The sequence below is a fragment of the Morone saxatilis genome, unplaced genomic scaffold (assembly GCF_004916995.1).
Source record: "Morone saxatilis isolate NCDOM2014 unplaced genomic scaffold, NCSU_SB_2.0 Contig7, whole genome shotgun sequence".
Taxonomy (NCBI): Eukaryota; Metazoa; Chordata; class Actinopteri; family Moronidae; genus Morone; species Morone saxatilis.
In genome coordinates, this window is record NW_023340246.1 from 7412770 (window position 1) to 7432472 (window position 19703).

General features: G+C 40.1%; 2 protein-coding genes across 6 annotated transcripts in view; one reads left to right on the forward strand and one right to left on the reverse strand.

Annotated features, from left to right (window-relative positions):
- Positions 1–24: 24 nt before the first annotated feature.
- Positions 25–4938, forward strand: lamp5 (lysosomal associated membrane protein family member 5; the record flags this gene model as incomplete). The annotated part of the gene is given in 5 exon segments (XM_035679058.1): positions 25–203; positions 755–886; positions 1352–1448; positions 2114–2302; positions 3778–4938. Coding segments are annotated over 5 exon segments (773 nt in total), but the record flags the coding sequence as incomplete, so codon positions are not given.
- Positions 4939–7742: 2804 nt separating this feature from the next.
- pak5 (p21 protein (Cdc42/Rac)-activated kinase 5) overlaps positions 7743–19703 on the reverse strand; it is a 62958-nt gene continuing 50997 nt past the window's right edge. For all 5 annotated transcript variants that reach the window (XM_035679055.1, XM_035679054.1, XM_035679053.1 and 2 more), the window contains 8 exons: positions 17654–17863; positions 17130–17271; positions 16888–17042; positions 15168–15301; positions 11497–11623; positions 10823–10948; positions 10594–10728; positions 7743–9647 (listed from right to left, as the gene is read on the reverse strand). In XM_035679055.1, the coding sequence (XP_035534948.1) occupies positions 9492–9647; positions 10594–10728; positions 10823–10948; positions 11497–11623; positions 15168–15301; positions 16888–17042; positions 17130–17271; positions 17654–17863 (1185 nt within the window). In that variant the 3' untranslated portion in view covers positions 7743–9491. The remainder of the gene's footprint in view (positions 9648–10593; positions 10729–10822; positions 10949–11496; positions 11624–15167; positions 15302–16887; positions 17043–17129; positions 17272–17653; positions 17864–19703) is intronic.

Consider the following 19703-nt stretch of genomic DNA (forward strand, 5'->3'; position numbering starts at 1 on the left):
ACCAATATTCTATTCTGTGGTCAGGTGTGCTGGCGCTGTCCGTGGTGCTGGCGGAGCAGGAAGGGGAGAACTTGTCCGGTCTGTCGAACAACCCAGACAAAGCCATCTTCGCGGTCCGGGAGAACGGCACGACATGTCTGATGGTGGAGTTCGCCGTGAAATTCCTCGTGCCATATGACGTGATCGCTCTCAACGGGATAGACGTAAGGAATCCCCCTGTGCATTTTAATACGTGTGGATGCTTTGAAGAAAATGAAACGCAGTGGCTGCTTCAAGCATGTACGCTGCATACAATGTGGCTGTGTGGTGAAGACGTTAAAAGGGTTGCCGCTGTGCGTAAAGGTGGATGCAGCACTTGGGAAGTGTTTGAAATGCAAAATACTTTCCATTTATTTAAACTGACTGTTTTTATTTTACTCATAAGGGAATGTATTTTGATAGCATTAGAATTATATTTGGAAACTGCTTCTGCAGTGTGTGGTCGTGCGTAAAACGCTGACGTCGCAACAGCACAATCACCAGGAAAAGGAAACCATTTTGCGATATCACACATTTTTATCATTAATGAAACTGACACTTCTCTGTTTCTGTTTGTAAGAACAACTCATTCAAATAATCCTCCCTGCTATGGATATCTGGTTACACTGTAAGTTCGTGCGTAAAAACGGACCGTAAGGCTTAAAAACTCCTTCCAGCGACATCACAGTCCGTAATCTGCCAACTTTCTTCACGTGGTTGTTGTATCTTTTTGCAGCTCATCACCGAGCAGGCGTCGTTCACTCTGCCCCGTGGGGCAGAAATCGAGGGGAAATGTGGGAGCACGGAGTCAGAGATCCACATAACCTGGAAGAACAACGCATACACTCTCCGCATCTACTTCTCCAAGGTGGGCGAGAACGCGGTCAATAACGCATATACTGTCATCACATGCAATAAAAATGATTCTGAAACATCTCCAGGGAATCCAGCATATCGCCATAAATCACCTCAACACACACACACACACACACACACACACACATATATTAACTAATTTACTTTCACTTTTATTCTCATTTTTGTTGAGCAATCTGAAACGACGTAATAGTCTTTCATTTAAAAAATGTGGTCAAATTTTGCTATTACAAATTGTGTATCGGAATCATGTCACATGTTATGTTTCGATGTAAGAGAGAATATTTTAGTTAAAGGAAATGACTTCACTCATCGTCTTCAACAATGGACAGGAGCCGAAGAACATTTTTTGCTGAGTGTGGGCCAACCTGCCCTCTCCGTGGAAAAGCCCAGACTGACGCGCGCGTTTGTGTGCGTGTGTGTGTGTGTGTGTGTTGCGTGTGTGTGCGTGTTGCAGGAGTTCCGTGACAAGGGCACTGAGGTGTGGAAGATTAGCAAGGTCCAGTTCGTCTACGACACCTCGGAGACATCGCATTTCATCAACGCGTACAACCGTGAGTCTCCCGCCGAAGAGAGCCCGTGTACAGTAGCCAGTCAGCACATTTCCATCCGCCTGCTGTGATCGCAGTTCAACTCAAATTTCTATTCAGCTGGACTCACGCACGATTTATGATTTACACCCACTTGTATACAATATTTAGATTGTTTAGTGGAATTTATTTAATATTTAATGTTACATATTTTATATAGTGCCCTAAGTTTTAGTAGGCCTTTAAGATGAAAAATCTGCAATTAATAATCAATTTGTATTATTATTATTATTATTAGTAGTAGTAGTATCAATGCTATTGTTATTATTACAATGTGGAAAAACAAATGGTGTGCATCAATCCTATAAATAATAAACTCTGCACACAATTTAATAAATTAAATTTCAAGTTTTAATAATGTGATTGTCAACTTGACATATTTGTAAGTTTTTTATTTCATTTTATTTTAGTTTAGCGAGTTTCTTTTATTTGATTGTTTCTATTGCTTTTAGTTGCAGTGGAGCCAACCAATTGATATATTATATAATTCTATATCATAAATGTAGCAATTTACATGAATCTTGTTTTGACACAGGCCTGCAGTGAGGCCAATCACACACATACCTTAAAACTAGTTACATTATAATGCCTTTATGCTTATTTATTCACAACTCATCCCCTCTCTCCAGCTGGGAAGCACACAGCCAGCACCCACCGCCTGTCGGCCCTGGTGACCCCCGCTGGGCACTCCTTTGTGTGCCAAGCGCAGCAGACTCTCACCCTCATCTCAAGCGACCACCAGAAGGGTATCACTGTCTCCTTGTATGATATCCAGATCCAGCCCTTCGATATCGCCTCTGACTTCATGTTCAGTGAACGTAAGAACCACCTACACTTTGAGAAACGCTGCCAAAAAACCTTTTGCCACACACACACACACACACACACACACACACACACACACTAGCTAGTGTGTCTCTTTATAGTCACACATAAAGAAAAGCAGAAATGACAATCATGATGAGAATGGGGGTGAGGGTACTACAACTTTGCATCGACTTCTCTCTCGGACACACACTCAAACACAGACACACGCGCACACACGCACCTCTGGGGGGTTATTGCTGCAGTGTGAGGAGTACATAGGGCTGCAGAGAGGGAGACAGGGTAACGAGAAAAAAGAGGGGGAGGGGATGCAAGAGAGACGAAAGAGACGCAAAGAGAGAGAGAAAGGGAGAGAAGGGTGGGGGTCATTAGGACTTTATGAGTGCAGTTATATCCTTGCCCTCAATGCAGCTTTTATAGACACACTCAATGTACCTGGCCGTCCTCTGAAGCCAATCACCTTGGAAGAATCATTTGCTCTGAGCTGCTGTAAACTAGGCTGTGCAGGCTTCACTGCCTCCCTCCTAGTGTGCATTACTGCGGTCCACAGGGAGAAACACCTTCAACTTTAAACCACACACACACACTGTCCTGTGCAGCCAGTTGTGGGTTCAGGTGTTTTCCTTACCCCCTTACAGACACACATGTATGTAAAGTTGAGTGTGTGTGTGTTGACATGCCTTTAACTGGGGACAAAAGAGGGGAGAACCTGCATGTGACTAATAGTATAACTGAAAGAGAGAAGAAGCATCTGTGTGAAATTTGAGAAATTTAGCGAATAAAAACCTGAGGAGCAGCTTCTGTGCAAACACACACAAAGGCTACCTCCATTTTACACACACACACACACACACACGACTACGCTGAAAAAAAATGTGCACCACAAAACTAAAATACCTAATTTTGTTACTAAGTAAGTTAATTGTAATCATTTCATTAAATGTGGAACATTTACTCAATTAATTGATAGTCAATTGAAGAAAATCAATCAAACTATTTTGATAATCGTCATTTTTTTAAGCAAAAATAACCCAAATTCACTGGTTCTAGCTTCTCAAATATGAATATTTGCTGGTTTCTTTAATCCTTCACAATGGTAAACTCAATATATTTGGCCCTAAAACAATAAATCTGAAGACATCACCGTAGGCTTTAGGGTATTCTGAGTTGCATTTTTTTTTACTGTTTTTGGACATTTTAAAGACTAATTAATCAGTCAATGAAGAAAACAATTGGCAAATTAAACAACAGTGAAGTTAGTTGCAGCCCAAATTTAGACAGAATTAAGTAAAATGATATGATTATATCATCATAGTACAAGTCCATTGAAAGGCGTTAAAAAATCTGAATTCCAGCCAGAAAAGACAATACACATGAATTCTGAATGAATCCACACACTAAGGCCATGTGGGACCCTTATCCATCATATTCACCACGCTGACTGTGTTCATTATTCCACATTTTGCAGCCTACAAGTGCATCACCGACCAGCGGGAGCGCCTGGAGGAGACCCTCCCCCTCATACTGGGCTTCATTTTGGCCCTCATAATCGTCATCACACTCACCATCTACCACTTCCACCTGAAACTGACAGCGACCCAGCCCCAACTCCCCAGAGATCGCTCCATGTACAAGAACATGTAGTCAGCAGCAGCACGGCGGCTCCCCTCAGCTCTCTCCAAAGCTAACCTGATAAAAGACTTGTCTCCTTGATGTCCCAGGCCTAACACCACAGAGGAAAGGTCCCCTACGATGGACTGAATTCCTGACAGAGAAATGTGTGTAGCCTGTACTTTAGGCCCACTGGAACCACTGGAAGTTAACGGGACAGCTCGGGGCCTAGCATGGATGTAGTTGGAGGGTAAACCCACCAAAATCTAATTTACCCGGCTGCTGAATTGAATCTTAATGCCATTAATTCATAGTCTGTATTACAGTAATTAGAATTTTAATTAAAATAAAAACACATTTATGCTTTTATGAAAATATAATTGATTTTTGTTCAGATGGTTGGTGGTTGTCGTCTGAAAATCACCCACCTGAGGTTACAGTTTACTGATTCATTTTTCCTTAACGTCATTGGGATTTAGTTTATTACCTCATCCATTTTAAGTCTCTTTGAGAAAAATTTCCAGAGCTTCTGCTGTCAATAGCCAACTGTTTGTTTTCTTCTCCTGTCTTTCTCTCACTGAAACTGCTGCTAAATGATTTCAATACCTATTGTTGGTTCTGTACTTGCTAAACTTGATATCTTTTTTGTTCAAGAGTCCCTTTGATTTCATTTTTTGAATGCAGCCATAGTGTTTCACAGTGGACAAGTCTTGTAGTGTGTGCAGTGCAGTGGCATTCAGAGTCGCAATGTTTTTGCTTTGACTTCGACAAATCTTTTCTCCACACTAATGTATGGAACATATCAAAAAAAAGGAAGCAAGGAATGCATAAATGTCTGACAGAAATTCTGTACTAAATAGTTACGAATTTATCAGAATGCCATATGAGAGTGATTATGAAAATGCAGAGAGGTTATTAAATAAGAAAAATAATAATATGTGTATAATATTTTCAGAATCAAAGTCTATGCATAAACCTCTGCTGATGCAATTTTGTGCAGTATTCTTCTGTTCATTGAAATAAATTGCTGGAATCATCTCTACACACCCGTCCAGTTATTTCTATTATCTATCACATCACAGTGCACTCTCTTCAATCTTCAAACCTAATAAAAATCACAATTTATTTCCTATATGTTGTTAAAACAAAATCAAACAAGACTACAAACGACTGTAAAATGGTGACTGATACTCCTGTCAGCGGAGACGCTGCAGGGAGGAGGTTATTGATTTTGTCTTCTGAATCTGGGCCTTCGAAGGAAACGCAATATGAACAAGTCTAATTGAAAATAAATAGAGCATTTGTGCCAGCTACACCTATTTGTTGCAGCAGCGTGGGCGTCATACATCATCCTCAGTCACAGGACATCAAAGTCAAAGCCCTTAATCCAGTTTCTCACTCAGACTGGCCACGTCATTGTTGGAGAGGATCTTGAAGGAATTTCATTGTGAAAAGTCAACTCAAGATGTGAGACGCCCATTCAGACCAAGCACAGATTAATCCCACTACACCTGAACCAACGCAGCATTACAGTAGATGGTTGTAACAGTTAATATGGATTGTCTCATTTCATAGGAGTAATATTTTGGTTACTACTTGGTTCGTACTCTCAGGACTCAGTAATTAATCAATTATCCTTGCTACTTAAATTGAATGCAACATTAATTTGCTTTCCACACTTTTAACTCAAAATACAACATTTCTACAGCTTTAAAGTATCAGTGTGTAGGATTTAGAGGCGTCTAGCAGTGAAGATGCAACTATTTGTATACAGCTCAGCCGTTCGTGGCCACGAAACTCATGAAATACCCAACCCAACATATTTCTGTACATTATTATAGTATTATGAATTCATATTTTATTGCTATAAAAAATGTATATATATTTTTAAATTACATAATTATCATTATAACATTTTATTTATTCTATCTATTTATTTCTTCCTTACCCCACTCATATTACTCAAATATATTAATAACACAAAATGTCACCAATGTACTATGTATGTCACCACTAACAATAAAAAAGAATCAAAATAAAGTTAAAAAAGTAAATATAATTAGTTACTTTCCACTACCAACTCGTATACATTTGTCACCAATAAAAAAAAAATTATATTTTCACATGGTCAGGAAACAGTAGTGTTTACAGCTTTTATTTTCAGGAAGTCTCTACAAGTATACTATATCATTATGTGTAGCAGTTTATTCATAATGCAAAGCTGCTACCCAAAAAACAAAAACATCAAATAACAGTGAGAAATCTCCAAAGCTGATTCAGAACCAAGGAATGCACCGGAAGTACCCACCTTGACGTGCTGAGGTTGCCATGACAACACACACAAGGCTACAGAGCTAACCATGTTAGCTTACAGTCTGTGTGTTTCAGCCAGAGATGAACTTTTAACCGGTAACCAAAGTGTGTGTCCTCCCAAAACTACAAGAAATATGGACAATTAATTTGGAAAAACTCACCTGTTGCTGAACTTCACAAAGCCGAAATACGCTTTCCTTTTTCTTCCTCAACAGGTTTCTTTTAATGGTGTAAAATCCAGCCACACGGACAGGTTTCTCCAGCAATAGACCTTTCACTGTTACACAGAAGTCGGCAAGTCGCCATTTCCTCAACTCTAGACTAGCCAATTAGGCTAATAACATTTTTTACTGTCATAAAACTTGTGAAAGTGCTTCAAATCCCACCCTTTTTCGCAGTAAATGTTCAGCAAACACACACAGGTGTAACAGTTGTTATTAATGAGGCCCCAGCGCCACTGAGGCACTGCTTTATACCTTTATATCTTTATATCTTTATTGAATGCAGCCAGCTCCCTATTGCCACACCTCACACATATAAGCAATGTAGACTTTAGACACACAAAAAAACATTTATTTATTTAACTGTTTTATTTTTATTAATTTTAAATTTTATATCCCTAAAAAATGTCAAATCATGCTTTTTAAAGAATTGTCCACATTGCTTAAAATAGATTTTAATTATAGAAATTAAATCTCTTCATTTTATTGTGACTCAGCTGAACTGTTTTGCCTAAAAACACGCTCACACAAAAAGATAGACTCAGTTTGTTATTATCAATTGTCCTCAGTTAGTGGCCTTATCTTTTGAGAGGTCTGCTGTGAAACAGATATAAACCTAATGAAAAAACAACATGGAAGCAATTAATAGTCATTGAAGCTATTGCCAGACCACCAACACACACATTTGAATCCACAGTGTTGAGTCGCCTGTACTTTAATGTGGAGCTAAGTGTTTGGAGCAATCGAGCGTGGTCTTTGGAGAATATATGGATGTGTTACATTATATACCTTAATGTTAACTCAGTGACTATAGTCTTGAGTTTGATCCTCATTGATGCCCTGCAGTCCCACTGGGGACCAGTACTTGTGCCTTTATTTACTGGGCCGTCGGCAGAGGTATCTGTCCCTGAGAGAGAAGCTCCATTCTCTGTCCGAGTTAAATCAATATCCCATTATGGTGTTTCAGAGGAAAATGGCTTAGAGGAAAGAAAGAGAAATAACCTCATATGTTAGGGCAAAACCGATCCATGGATGTGTCTCTCTGCTTCTCTGTGCGGAGGTGAAGTTAGGGTGAAATAGTTGGGAATGAGAACTGTTGAATTTAGAGAATATGGAAGACCCAAACAATAAAGGGAAAATAAACTGTTGATGACTGAAAGGAACTCCCTTGAATAATCTGAAAGTGTGCTGTTTAAAAAAAAAAATCTCTGTTTGATATGAGACACAGAGAGAGAAGAAGAAGAGGAGACTGTAGAGGGAGATGAAGGAAAAATCCATGCAACACATCTCAATGTTTTTATGGGCGTTTTTTAATTGAAACCAGCTTCACTGATAACAAACATGCAATATCACTGTACAAGCCAACACCACAGATAAGTGTTACTCATTCAAGTCTTGACACATTGTCAAGGATTAGTCAGCAGCACACACACGCACGCACGCACACACTCAGATGTTGTACAGAGATAAACACGCTCTACCTCTTTTGCTCTTTGACATACACAGACAAACACACACACACACAAACAAATGCACGCTCACATTCACGTACGCACAGTCATATTTACATATCACAGTGAATGATGGGTAAAAACGATGCAGGGAGGAGGATTACACTGTTCTCCCGGTCCAACCAGAGATGAGAATGGCAGCACAGTTCCAGTGATAGCGAGTGTGTGTCTGACTGAGGTGGGATAAGGAGTGAGATGATGACAGTGAGGATGTGAGTAGAAAACGAGACCTTTTATCAGCATCCTAAAATCTGCGCGGTAGGAGGGCGTCTTGGATGGGCGCCTCTTAGCATTTAGAGAAACAGGATGAGACTCCTAATAAAAAAGAAAACAGGTCTGCGTAGAAGAAATCTTTTCTCGTCAAATCCACTCAATCTGTGCTACATTTAAATGATTTTACAGTATCGTAAATACGGGGCTTCATGGTTTCATAAATACGTTTGGGTGTATTGCTTGGATGATATAACAACTGATATCACTGTCTGCCGATGCACTTTTAGAAATGTAAATCAAAACCCAACAAAAAAACCAAAACGTAATAAACAAAAAAAAGGCCACACTACCAAAAAATAAACCTTCAATTCCAATAAATAAATAAATACTTTAAAACGTCGTACAAAATTCTGACATTACCCTTTTTTCCAACATTTAATGGAAGTTCTGTCTACAAATGTAAGATAATAAATATATTTAGTATTTTTAGTAACAGTTAGGTTTAGGTGGGTTTATTTGGGATATCTCTTATATTTTTAAGCAAAAACTGGATTATAAACAGTAGGAAAGATCTCTGCAGAAACTCTATTTAATACTGCTCATATCACAATGGTTACGACACGATAAAATACTGCAAATTATCAAAACTGTACAGAAAAACTTACAAGTTTCTCTAAAATACATTTTCACTGTTAGTGTGTGAGAGGAGAGATACAAGAGAGCTTGTCTCCGTTTTGACCAGCTGAGCAGCCCGTCCTTCAGATGGACTGACTGACGACGCAGCAGCAGCCGTACAACAGTCATTACCAGTCAAAGACCCCTCTCTGCACGCAGCTGATTGTTCTGCCCTCTGCTGCTCTGGTCTGGAGCAGAGCGCCGGGGCCCCAGGGTCCCTCCACCTCGCCAGCAGCTCGCCAACACCTCTCTGAAGCTCTCGCTGATGGCTACTACAACTCTACATGGAGCTGAAGACTCACAGTCTAGGAAGAAAGAAGAGTGCAGCAGGGCGAGCCAGCCCACACGTTTCTACTGGACGACGATAGAGTTCCTGTGGCACAGTACACTCTTCTACTCCAGTTCATAGTTTCAAAATGGTAGGAGATTTTTTTTCTTCTTTTCTCTGTCGTGTTTTTTAAAATGTATTTCTTAGATATTCCTCTAGCTAATCTACTTCACGGTTACAGGTGTGAGTGTTAGTGGCGCGCCACCAAGCGGTGGGGTGTTTTTGGCTGGGTGAGGGCAGTGCCACCCTGGTAGTGTGTGTATGTGTGTGTTTTTAGTGTCAAGGAGGCCAGGTTTTTTGGGCCAGCGGGTCAGCGGTGGCGATAGTGTCTCATGAGGGGGACGATGCAGGAAGGCGGTCCAGACAGCTTGAGGAAGGGGTGCTGGAGGAGCTCCTGGGCCGTGGCTCTCTGCGAGGGCTCCCTCACCAACATCAGGTCCAGGAAGGACCGCAGCACTGAGGACACCTGAAGAGGTAAAGAACTGCTTTAATTCTGGTCCTTTATTTTATCTATGATTATAGGCTACAAAGAGACATTTACTACTAACACAAATATATATGCAAAGACCTTAGATAAAGAACTTGTGTTAAACATTAATCAGCTCAGCTGCATCTAAGTGAAACTTTGCCAAATAAGAAACACAGTATTAAGAATATGGAAAGCACATTTTTAGCCATGCTAGCGGTCAGGCTCATATAGTCAATCCGTCAACAACTACTGGATGGATTGTCATAAAATTTCTTACACACGTTCATGTCCCCCTCAGGATGAAGTTAAATAACTTTACTTTCCATCTAGCACCTTCATCAAGTCAGAAATCAGAATTTGTCCTTTGGTCTATTACCATAATACTTGCCTGAGCTTTACTTTTTGTGTTTAGTGCTAATTACCAAACATGGTGAACATTATATCTTTTATTATTATTAGCAAATGTAATTGTGAACATGTTGGGATGCTGACATTAGCATTTAGCTCAAAGCTGGCCCAAGTACAGTTTTACAGAGCTGCTGGTGCGGCTGAAACCTCTCTGTCTGATTTAAAGACACCCAGCCAGTGTACTGATTGGTGTTCTGTGTAGTGCCCTGCTAATAGCGGGCTTACACTACAATTTGTTTACAGTTATCAAATTTAACATTTTTAAGTACTTTTGTCTCCACTCTCTTTACTACTCTATGACGGTTCATGCAGTTTTGCTCCACAAGGTTTTATTGCAGTGCAGAACTGACCAGATACACAGACAGTTAGTGTCTGTACAAATGTTTATGTCAGTATGAATGTTGATAATTTAGAACAATCATACAAACTGCTGGGATGTATTATTTTTCATTTAATTAATCATGATTTTTATTTTTTTTAAACTTCCTTCCTCTGTGCTTCCTGGTCGTTAACACTGCACTGAAGTCTTTTTTACCTTGTGCGACTCTTTTAGCCGCGGGGGCAGGTTATCTCGTATCCTCCTCATGGCCTGCAGAGGGGGTTCATTGAAGTAGGGGGGCTCTCCGTCCACCATCTCGATCACCATGATACCTAAAGACCAGATATCCACCTGGACACAGACAAAGATATATAGATATATAGAGAGTACACAAACATAAGGCTCTCTGGCTCTTAGTGTGGATCAATGTATGTGTCGTCCTCACCTCAGTCCCATAAGGTAGTCTAGAGATGACCTCTGGTGCCATCCAGTAGGGCGTGCCCACAAGGGACTTCCTCTTGGGCACCTCTTTGGAAACTTGGGCACAAAAGCCGAAGTCTGATAGCTTGATCTGCAAACACACACCAACACCTTCAGGTCCCACTCTCTATCATGTAAGTTTGTGGACAGACTGGATAAGGTCAGAACCTTTTGTGTTTGATGTCAAGAAGTGCACTGACCCATTGTGATGAAGAGCTTTTATAGAAGACACTAATCTCCCATATTAGTGGTTAATTATCCTTTAATTAATCACGTCTTACCAGCTCGTTAGGTGGCATTAGGCAGGATTTAATTACTGGGGCATGAGGAGTAATTGATGATGATGAGTTTCTGGCACTGGCTGTTGACAAGTGGCAGGAGTGGCACCCATGAAGAAGGTCAGTGAGTGTGTGAGACTGTGTGTGTGCTATACTGAAATTACCAGTGACAGGAACAACGGTAGTTACATTGGTTATTAATACCTAGAGTATTAATAAGATCCCTGTTTAAACTATTAAACTATTAGTTTACTAGCTATTTTTCGGGTTTAATAACATCCCATGGGGAGGAGTGTGAATGAATAATATATCTAAACACAAATATACTGAAGAGACACACACACCCATTATGTGCACTTACCCTGCCATCACTGGTCAGGAGAATGGAGTCGCTCTTAATGTCGCGGTGGATGACGCCCTGCGTGTGCAGGTACGATAGAGCCCTCAGCACCGACAAACACACTGTAGCAATCTGCTCCTCATTCATCCTGTAAGGAGACACACACACAAATACACAAATACGTATCAGCAATGACCTTAACAGTACAAGAACAAATAGGACCATTTTAGACATGTGGAAATTTTAAGAAAACCAAAACTTTGTTATTTTATACTATACTATACAATTAGGGACTGTACAAAAACTATCATGGTGGGAAGGGGTCTTTTGGCTGAGGTGAGCCTGAAGGCACTTTTTTTTATTGTTCACTGTCTTACTATTATTATACATTATTTATTCATTATTTTTGTAGCATTCCACACACTTAATTATCCCATGTCATCTCATGAACATCACTTATTTTCACTTATTAATGAAATTCTATTTATTGTCATACTTACATTATTAAGTCTATTGTTATTGTTATTGCTATTAATTATAATCTTTTTTATTCTATTTTTCATTTTCGTTTTAAATTGTATTAATTAAGTCTAGTGTACACAGTTTACACAATCTTTTCTGTATTTAGTATGTACTTTCCTTCTCTGTGGTGCATTGTGGGAAAGGGAAAGGTAAGACAGATGGCTGTGAGGGAGGAAGACCAGATTATCTTTAAAAAAGTGAATATTATATTATTATAATCCATTTCCATTTCAAAATTTGCACTAATTCCAAAGAGACTAGAACAAAAAGCCCATGCAGCCAATACCAAAAGAAGGTATATCTTAATATTTCACATAATAACACTTCTTTGGTTGTATTTCTTGCAGCTACAGCATAGACGAGTCTGGCTTCAGACTTTGCTGTCATTTCAAAGAGATTACAGTTGAACACAACTAAGAGGGAGCAGAAATATCCCCCTGTAGCCTGCAGCGGCTGTAGCTGTGATGTGCAGGAGGGTCCCATATGGAGAGACGGGGCGATGCAGTGCATCTGACTGAGCTCACACAGAAACTCGCAGCTCCACTGAACATTAACATCTAGACCCAGCTGGCCAGGCCATGCTGTGTGTTTATGAGTGCGCGTGTGCACATACAGTACATGTGCAGAAATAGACACGCTCATTTGCAGGCATAGACTAACATAGTACAAGTACATGTTCATGCATATACATTAAAGTACACACACACACACACACACGGTCATACATGCTCAACATTTATACACACACCTCTCTCTTCATTTTATCTTTCAGTCTAAAAGATCCCACTGTGGGAGTAGTCACTTAAAAACTTGCATTATGAGAAACAACCTCCAGGCCACACACACACACACACACACACACACACACACACACAAATATAGATACGCACACTGCAGCAGATTTTATTGTCACACATGTATGCATTTACAATCACAAGAGATAAATGAGCCTTCTGCTAATGGGAAAACAACTGGCTAACTCAAAGTGAATGGGACGGAGACGTGTTCGCCTCCTACTGTCCCCCTTTACCCCCCTACATCCCTCACACACGCACACACAAACGAACACACAAAGCACAACAGAAAACAGGATCACTGAAATAGAAAATTGTTTCAAACACAAAGTAAAAAACAGTTTTAATGAGCCTGTACAGGTTGCCAAGGGGAGGAGAATTACACATGCACCTACATTCACACAAACATTCACACGCACACACACACCAGCACCAGCGAGCACCTATACATATACTTTTGCGCACTGGATAAAATCCCTGTGAATCCCTGCTCATTAACAAACTCTAAAGTATAATTGAAATTTGAACGTGAGTGAAATAGTTCAGGAACATGGATGTCCGTTCTGCCACTGCTGACTCGTGTCTGCGCAGATGTGCGTGTGTGTTCGTGTATCTCGGCGTGTGTGCGTTTGCTGCCAACAACCCAGAGACCTGATGAGGCTTGCACAAAGCGAGGCAGGCAGCAGTTATTTCCTAGACAAAAGGCTTAACAGAAATAGCACAAAGCTTTCACCTGGACAAATATAGCTGAAATTACCAAGAAAAAGACACACTGCCATATCCCTTATATAATCGCCTCAGATATATACAGTATAATGCCTAATCATTTTATCAAGTGGTCAATTTGTATGGTTGCTAACTAGATTAAATAACAAGCTTTTAATGACATCTAGCAACTAAGTTCAATTCCACAAACATGTTTTTTCCCACTTTCTTTGTTCCTTTGTTCTGATTGGTGATATTAAGAATATCGAACATACATACATTTACTTGCACTTAGAGCAGAAAAAGCGGAGAGTTAAAAGAGAGAACATGTGTGCCCTATAATATCCTCTTTACTGAGATTTCCATTAGTATGTCTAAAAGCACTCATGTGCATACTGAAACTCTCTCTGTCACACACACATGCGCTGAACACACAAACAGGCAAACATCTGTGTGGGAGACTGTTCAAAATACTTCACGGTAGCAGCGGTGCTCAGCCTCACCAAAGCGTGTTATTAGCATCCGACACCGCACAGTGCTAATGCTGACACTCCACGCAAATGACTGTAATTAAACACCAAGCACAAAGTAAGCTTAAAACAATGAGGCGGCAGCTTAGAAACACGACTCAACAACAGAGAAGCAATTAGGGAAAGTTGGAGAACAATAATCCTAAAACTATCAAACGCAGGACTGGATTACAACCCGTCTGCTTGTTTTCTACTGGTTGTCTTGTGAAATCATCCATCTTTGTGAAGTTTCTGATGATGCAGAGCAAATTAAACAACCTACTGTTTTTTAACAACGGATCTTTGCTTTGCTAGTTAGCAGTTAAACCCACTTGACGTCACCGCCATCACCAGAACTTTACACGTAGTCAGTCAGGGCTTTCTCCCACATGGTTGCTTCCCCTGTCAACATTTAAATACAAACTCGAAGCCCAAATCATTGAACACAACTGAACTGACATTAACACACACACACACACACACACACACACACACTGTAATACTGTAATATACTGTTTGGGTTTTAAAGAAATAGTTCATAATTTTGAGAAAGGAACCACAACTTGTCATTTTTAAACTTTTAAAGTTTTCAAGCTTTAGAGGTGCTGATATGTGGGTTTTGTTACTTTTGGACAGAGCCAAGCTACATGTTTGTCTGTTTCAAGGCTTTAAACAAAAAGCCGTAGCTTCATATTTAAGGGATAGTTTTAGAGTGGTATCGATCTTCTCATATATATCTCGGGAATAAAGCAAATATGCACATTTTCTAAAATGTTAAACTATAACTATAACTGGTACTCTTAGTCTGGCATCCCTTAACTGATTCACAAGTGATTTTAAGATTTTACTAATTGCATTTAAAGCAGGGAGAGTCTTTGGGAGGCTCAGATATAATTCTATTCTTTTGGTTGTTTCAAGTAGGCTGAGGAGGTTCAGTAAAAAAAATTGTATTCTTGGTTTTGGGTTGTGTCAGGGTGATGGAGCGCAGAATACCTTCTTCCAGGTATTGTCCTCATTTAAAAATGCATTTTGATAGCTGTTTGGTAAGTCTTACTATTTCCACACCATCATTACACCATCATTTTTTTTTTTATATTTTACACTGCTATTTTTGGTACCCTTAAGTATCTTATATTGTATTTCTATATTCATGAAAAGTTACCTGGTGTGAGTCACAATGTCAGTGAGCGCCCCGCCCTCGAGAAACTCCATGACAACCCACAGCTCGTCTCCCACCAGGTAGCTGTTGTACATGTCAACCACGTTCTCGTGATGGTAGTCCCTCATGATCACCACCTAAAAGACAGAGAAGGAAATTACTTGAATTATATATCTCCTTGTTTAATTTTTATTGACATGACAGCTCACATGATATATATAAAATGATATACATGTTACACAATTATTATTATTATCAATTGCTAAATTCAATACTGTATTTGTATCAATACACACAAACAAACATCTAATTAATGCATGTTATAAAGAAATAATCATTTTCAATAATTTATTCAATTTGCCCATGTCATTGCAATTATTTATTAATTTAACTTTTCTATCTCTCATGTGAACATGTTCTGGAGGCTTAACTATAAATGGTTACATTTACAAATTAATAGGATTACACAAAGCAAATTAGTTCCCAGCTGAACACCCACCGCTTCACATCTGTGTTCACTGTACACACGTGCTAACATACATATATATGCATATATTCTCTCTTGTCTTTCTCCTACACACACACACACACACACAGAGAGACCCACAATAGACTCAATATTGCTTGATAAAGGAAATCCAAGATTCGACCTTTACTCAATTCACAGTTTTTTGCTGAACAAGCAATCATGAAGTTTGTCTGCAAATATGATTTATTTCAGTGCAAGTGCAAATGATACAGAGCTCATTTTTCAATAATTAGCATACAGTAAATAGAAACAGCTATGAATAAATTTCTTGCTAAGGTGTGAGCACTACTCAATTTGAGGTCAAAGAAATGCAATTACAGATGTAAAAATGTGCTAGTGGCAGGGTGAGACATGAGCTCCCCCTGAAAACATAATTTGTGAAATTTTGGGGCCTCTTTAAAATATTGACAATATGCTATTTTTGCCATGCATTTCTTCATCATCATGGATTTTGCGGAAACTTGGGCTACTATTGATGTATAATTTGTGCATGAGGGTGATCATCACTAATTCACTTTAATAAAGATACTGCTATTCTTGCCATCACCATTGAAGCGTGGCTGCACAATACCATTAACTTCAGTCCAGAAAATAAACAGAAAATAAACTGCTAGTCCCACTCTATATACGCCGAATTGCCATTATTCATTTCTCTATTTTTTAGTCAGCATATTGTGCATCACGGTCACAACCACAGTTAAAAAAGTGAGCTCCCCCGAAAGCCATGGTATAGTTTGCATACTTGCTAGTGGTTTTTTTGCCATGGGTATATTTCAGGGAAATAGAGGCAAACTGAAATAATTTTTTTAGTTAATAAGCAACCTACTGTTTCAGTGTGGGATGGTGAGATTTATTTTTATCTATTTGACACAAAATGAGCCACATTTAATGATGCTATTTAAAACAGTTTCATCTCTGCTGCTTGTTTGAACTCAACAAGCGGTGACAAATGCTAGCTCTGCTATGCTCTCACATGTGGGGAATTTTTGTGACAAAATGACCTTCAGTAGCAGTGCAACATAATAAATACTCTACTAATTCTCACATGCAAAAAAACACTAAACCAGTAACAGTAAATGTGTTGATGTATAAACAAATAACATCTAGTCAGTGTGAAAATGTACTGCTTTAGGTGTGAGCATGTGTGAGATAAGTGTACTGCAGTTACGCCTCATCTCTGTCAGTCTTTCACACCTCATTAAAGAGCAGTTCTCTCCTCTGCTGTTTCCTGAGGTCCATCTTCTTCACAGCCACCTGCTTGCCGCTGTGTTTTTCACTAGCGATGCATACGATACCCGTAGAGCCCTCGCCAATTTTGATGAAGCTGTCCAGGTATTCCCGTGGGTCGCCTGTAGGCAAACACAAACACAGCTCAATTTTGATGTGAAAACAGAAACGTTTATGTTCAGTGCCATCTTTTATTGTCCATTTCTCACCTGGGTTGACTACCAGTTGAAGTGCAGCTCTGAACTGCTCATGAGAGACTCTGGAGGGTTGAGTGTCGGAGCTGGACCCCCAGGAAGGAGGTGGATAGGCCCCCGGGGGGATGTAGGGTGATGAAGGCTGTGAGTAGGCCCCCTGTGTTTAAAACATACACAGATGTACAAAGTGAGAGAGATACACAGAGAGACTGTATTTAACTAAACTACAGTGACTTCCCAAACAACATAAAATGCATCATTCTTATCCTAATCTACAGCACAATTGTTGATGTCCCGTGAAAGACCATGTATCTTCAGCAGTATCAGCTTTGCTACAATGCTACAATTTTTCAGACAATTCTATGGGTTTTTCTATGGTTTATTTGGCTTAAGAAGCTGAATAATTTCCAAGGGAGGGAATACTTAATATTACTTAATATACTTAATATTATTAGTTTGTCTAAATAATTCAATGACTCCAAATTTGGAGATACATGGTTTTCTGGTAAAATTTCTGGTAGTTTATATACATACTGTACCTGAGGGGTGTATGGTGGGCTGGGCTGGGAAGGGGGGTGGTGGTAGGGTGAAGGTTTGTAATGGTGAAAGACAGGAGGGTAGGGCAGGTGTACTGGGGGGTAGCCAGGAGGCTTGGTGTGGCTCTGTGGTTGCTTAAGAGGCCCTCGGGGGTAGGTGTCACCACCCGTAACCTGCGGACTGCTGTCACGTAACGGATGCTCGTAGTCACCCTGGAGAAGAGAGCACAAGGACAAGGTTATTTGACTGGTGGATGAAATGTTAAAGAAACAACCAGTTACACAGGCTCTGAGACGTGTGTGTACTTTATGCATTGGCATAGTGTTCTTGAGTTACTGAAGGATGTTTCTGTGTTGGATGCATCCATGTGACTGCACAAACACACACTCTGTCCACAGTAAAATGCCAACTCTACTTGCAGGTATGTCTGCAGCTACATTACCTCTCAACAAACCTAACAGAGGACATTTAGTCCACAGGACAGGGGCCGTACTTTATCATTACCACCCCACAATGCTCCTCAACTACTCCATTCATCAACCAGGAGCCCAGGGAGCATTTGGATCTGGGACACGCCTCTTCCTTAAGATCCTAGAAACACCTGAGTCTCCTTTAAAGCAGTGTGGTAGCCTGAATACTAGTATACACACACAAAACACACACAGTGAGAATGTAGAGCTTAACTCAGAGAGACCTATTAAAAGCTCGGTTGTATGACTCAGCTGTACTGGTCTGACTCATAATACGGTGTACACACGCATATACAGAAAAACCACAAATGACCACACCATTTCATAACTCAGAAATTTATATTTACCATCTATGTGCTATGTCATATTATGTGGAACCTGTACGCCTTATGTGTAAAAATCCACAGCTATTTAAAAATATGAAATAGGTGCAAAATACTGCTGGTATTTAATCCTCATTGGCATGTCTAATGTACAGTATAATGGTTGGCCGAGAAAAGTAATATAAAAAGTAGAAATTTGTTTGGGTTTACAGACAGTGGCGGATCAATCTGCCGCCTCCCTGCAGAGATTAAATTAAATTACCTATACCACACCTGCCAAAAATGCTCTTCAAACAGCATGATTGTTCTCTCAAAAGACTGAGAGGATAATAAAAGAAACTCCTCTCTTTCTTTTTCCTTTTATTTGTTTCTCTCTCTGTGCTTATCACTCTTTCTCTGTACACTTACACAAAGAGACACACACATGTTCGCACACACATGGATAGACAGGGCAGGAGGAGGAGCCCTGATGTGTCGGGATGGTGTATAATTACATGGTGTGAACTCTCTTAATCAATCACTCAGGCAGGTTTGGGGGGGGGGCTTGCTGCTGGGACGGCCCAGTCTTGCGCCCCCCTATCAATGGCCAGCACCGCTGGTTGGCTGTCAGCCAAGGGTCTCCTGATCCATGTTGGTTAAACGCGCATTAATCTGAGTTTGGCAGGGTAATCAACAACCTAACTCAACTGTGAAATTGAATTCCGCGGTGGAACATCGTTCGGCCAGTTTTATGCTAAGGCTGCAGAAAGGGAAAGTGCCGCAACATCAATTTGTCACCGAGAGCTGCGCCACAAAATACAGAGAGAGAGAGAGAGAGGAATGAAGAGAGAGGGGAAGGGAGAGTATGTGTTTGTATCTTTGTGTGTCTGTGTGTGGCCAAGTCTCCGTGCTGTCTACTGTTACATCCCCACCGGCTTCCAACAACAGCAGGGGAAAAGAAGGATTTACTTCAGTGGTGTGAGTGGGCTGAATGAGGAAAAGAGAAGAAAAGGGAGAGAATAAGAGAGGAGAGAGAGGGGTGGGTTTGTTACAAGGTCCATGAGCCGAGAAGAATAGTGATTCTTAAGCTGCCAGATGACTCCTTGTTTTTTTTTTCTTTTTTTTCTTACCACTGCTGCAAAATCTCCAAACAAAGGCAAATTAGGGAGCATTGATTCCTCAGCCAGCTCCTCACTATGGCCTATATTTAATTTGATTGAAGATTTGCCAAAACAATACCTACAATATAAAATCAAATGTTAACAATACACCAAATATAG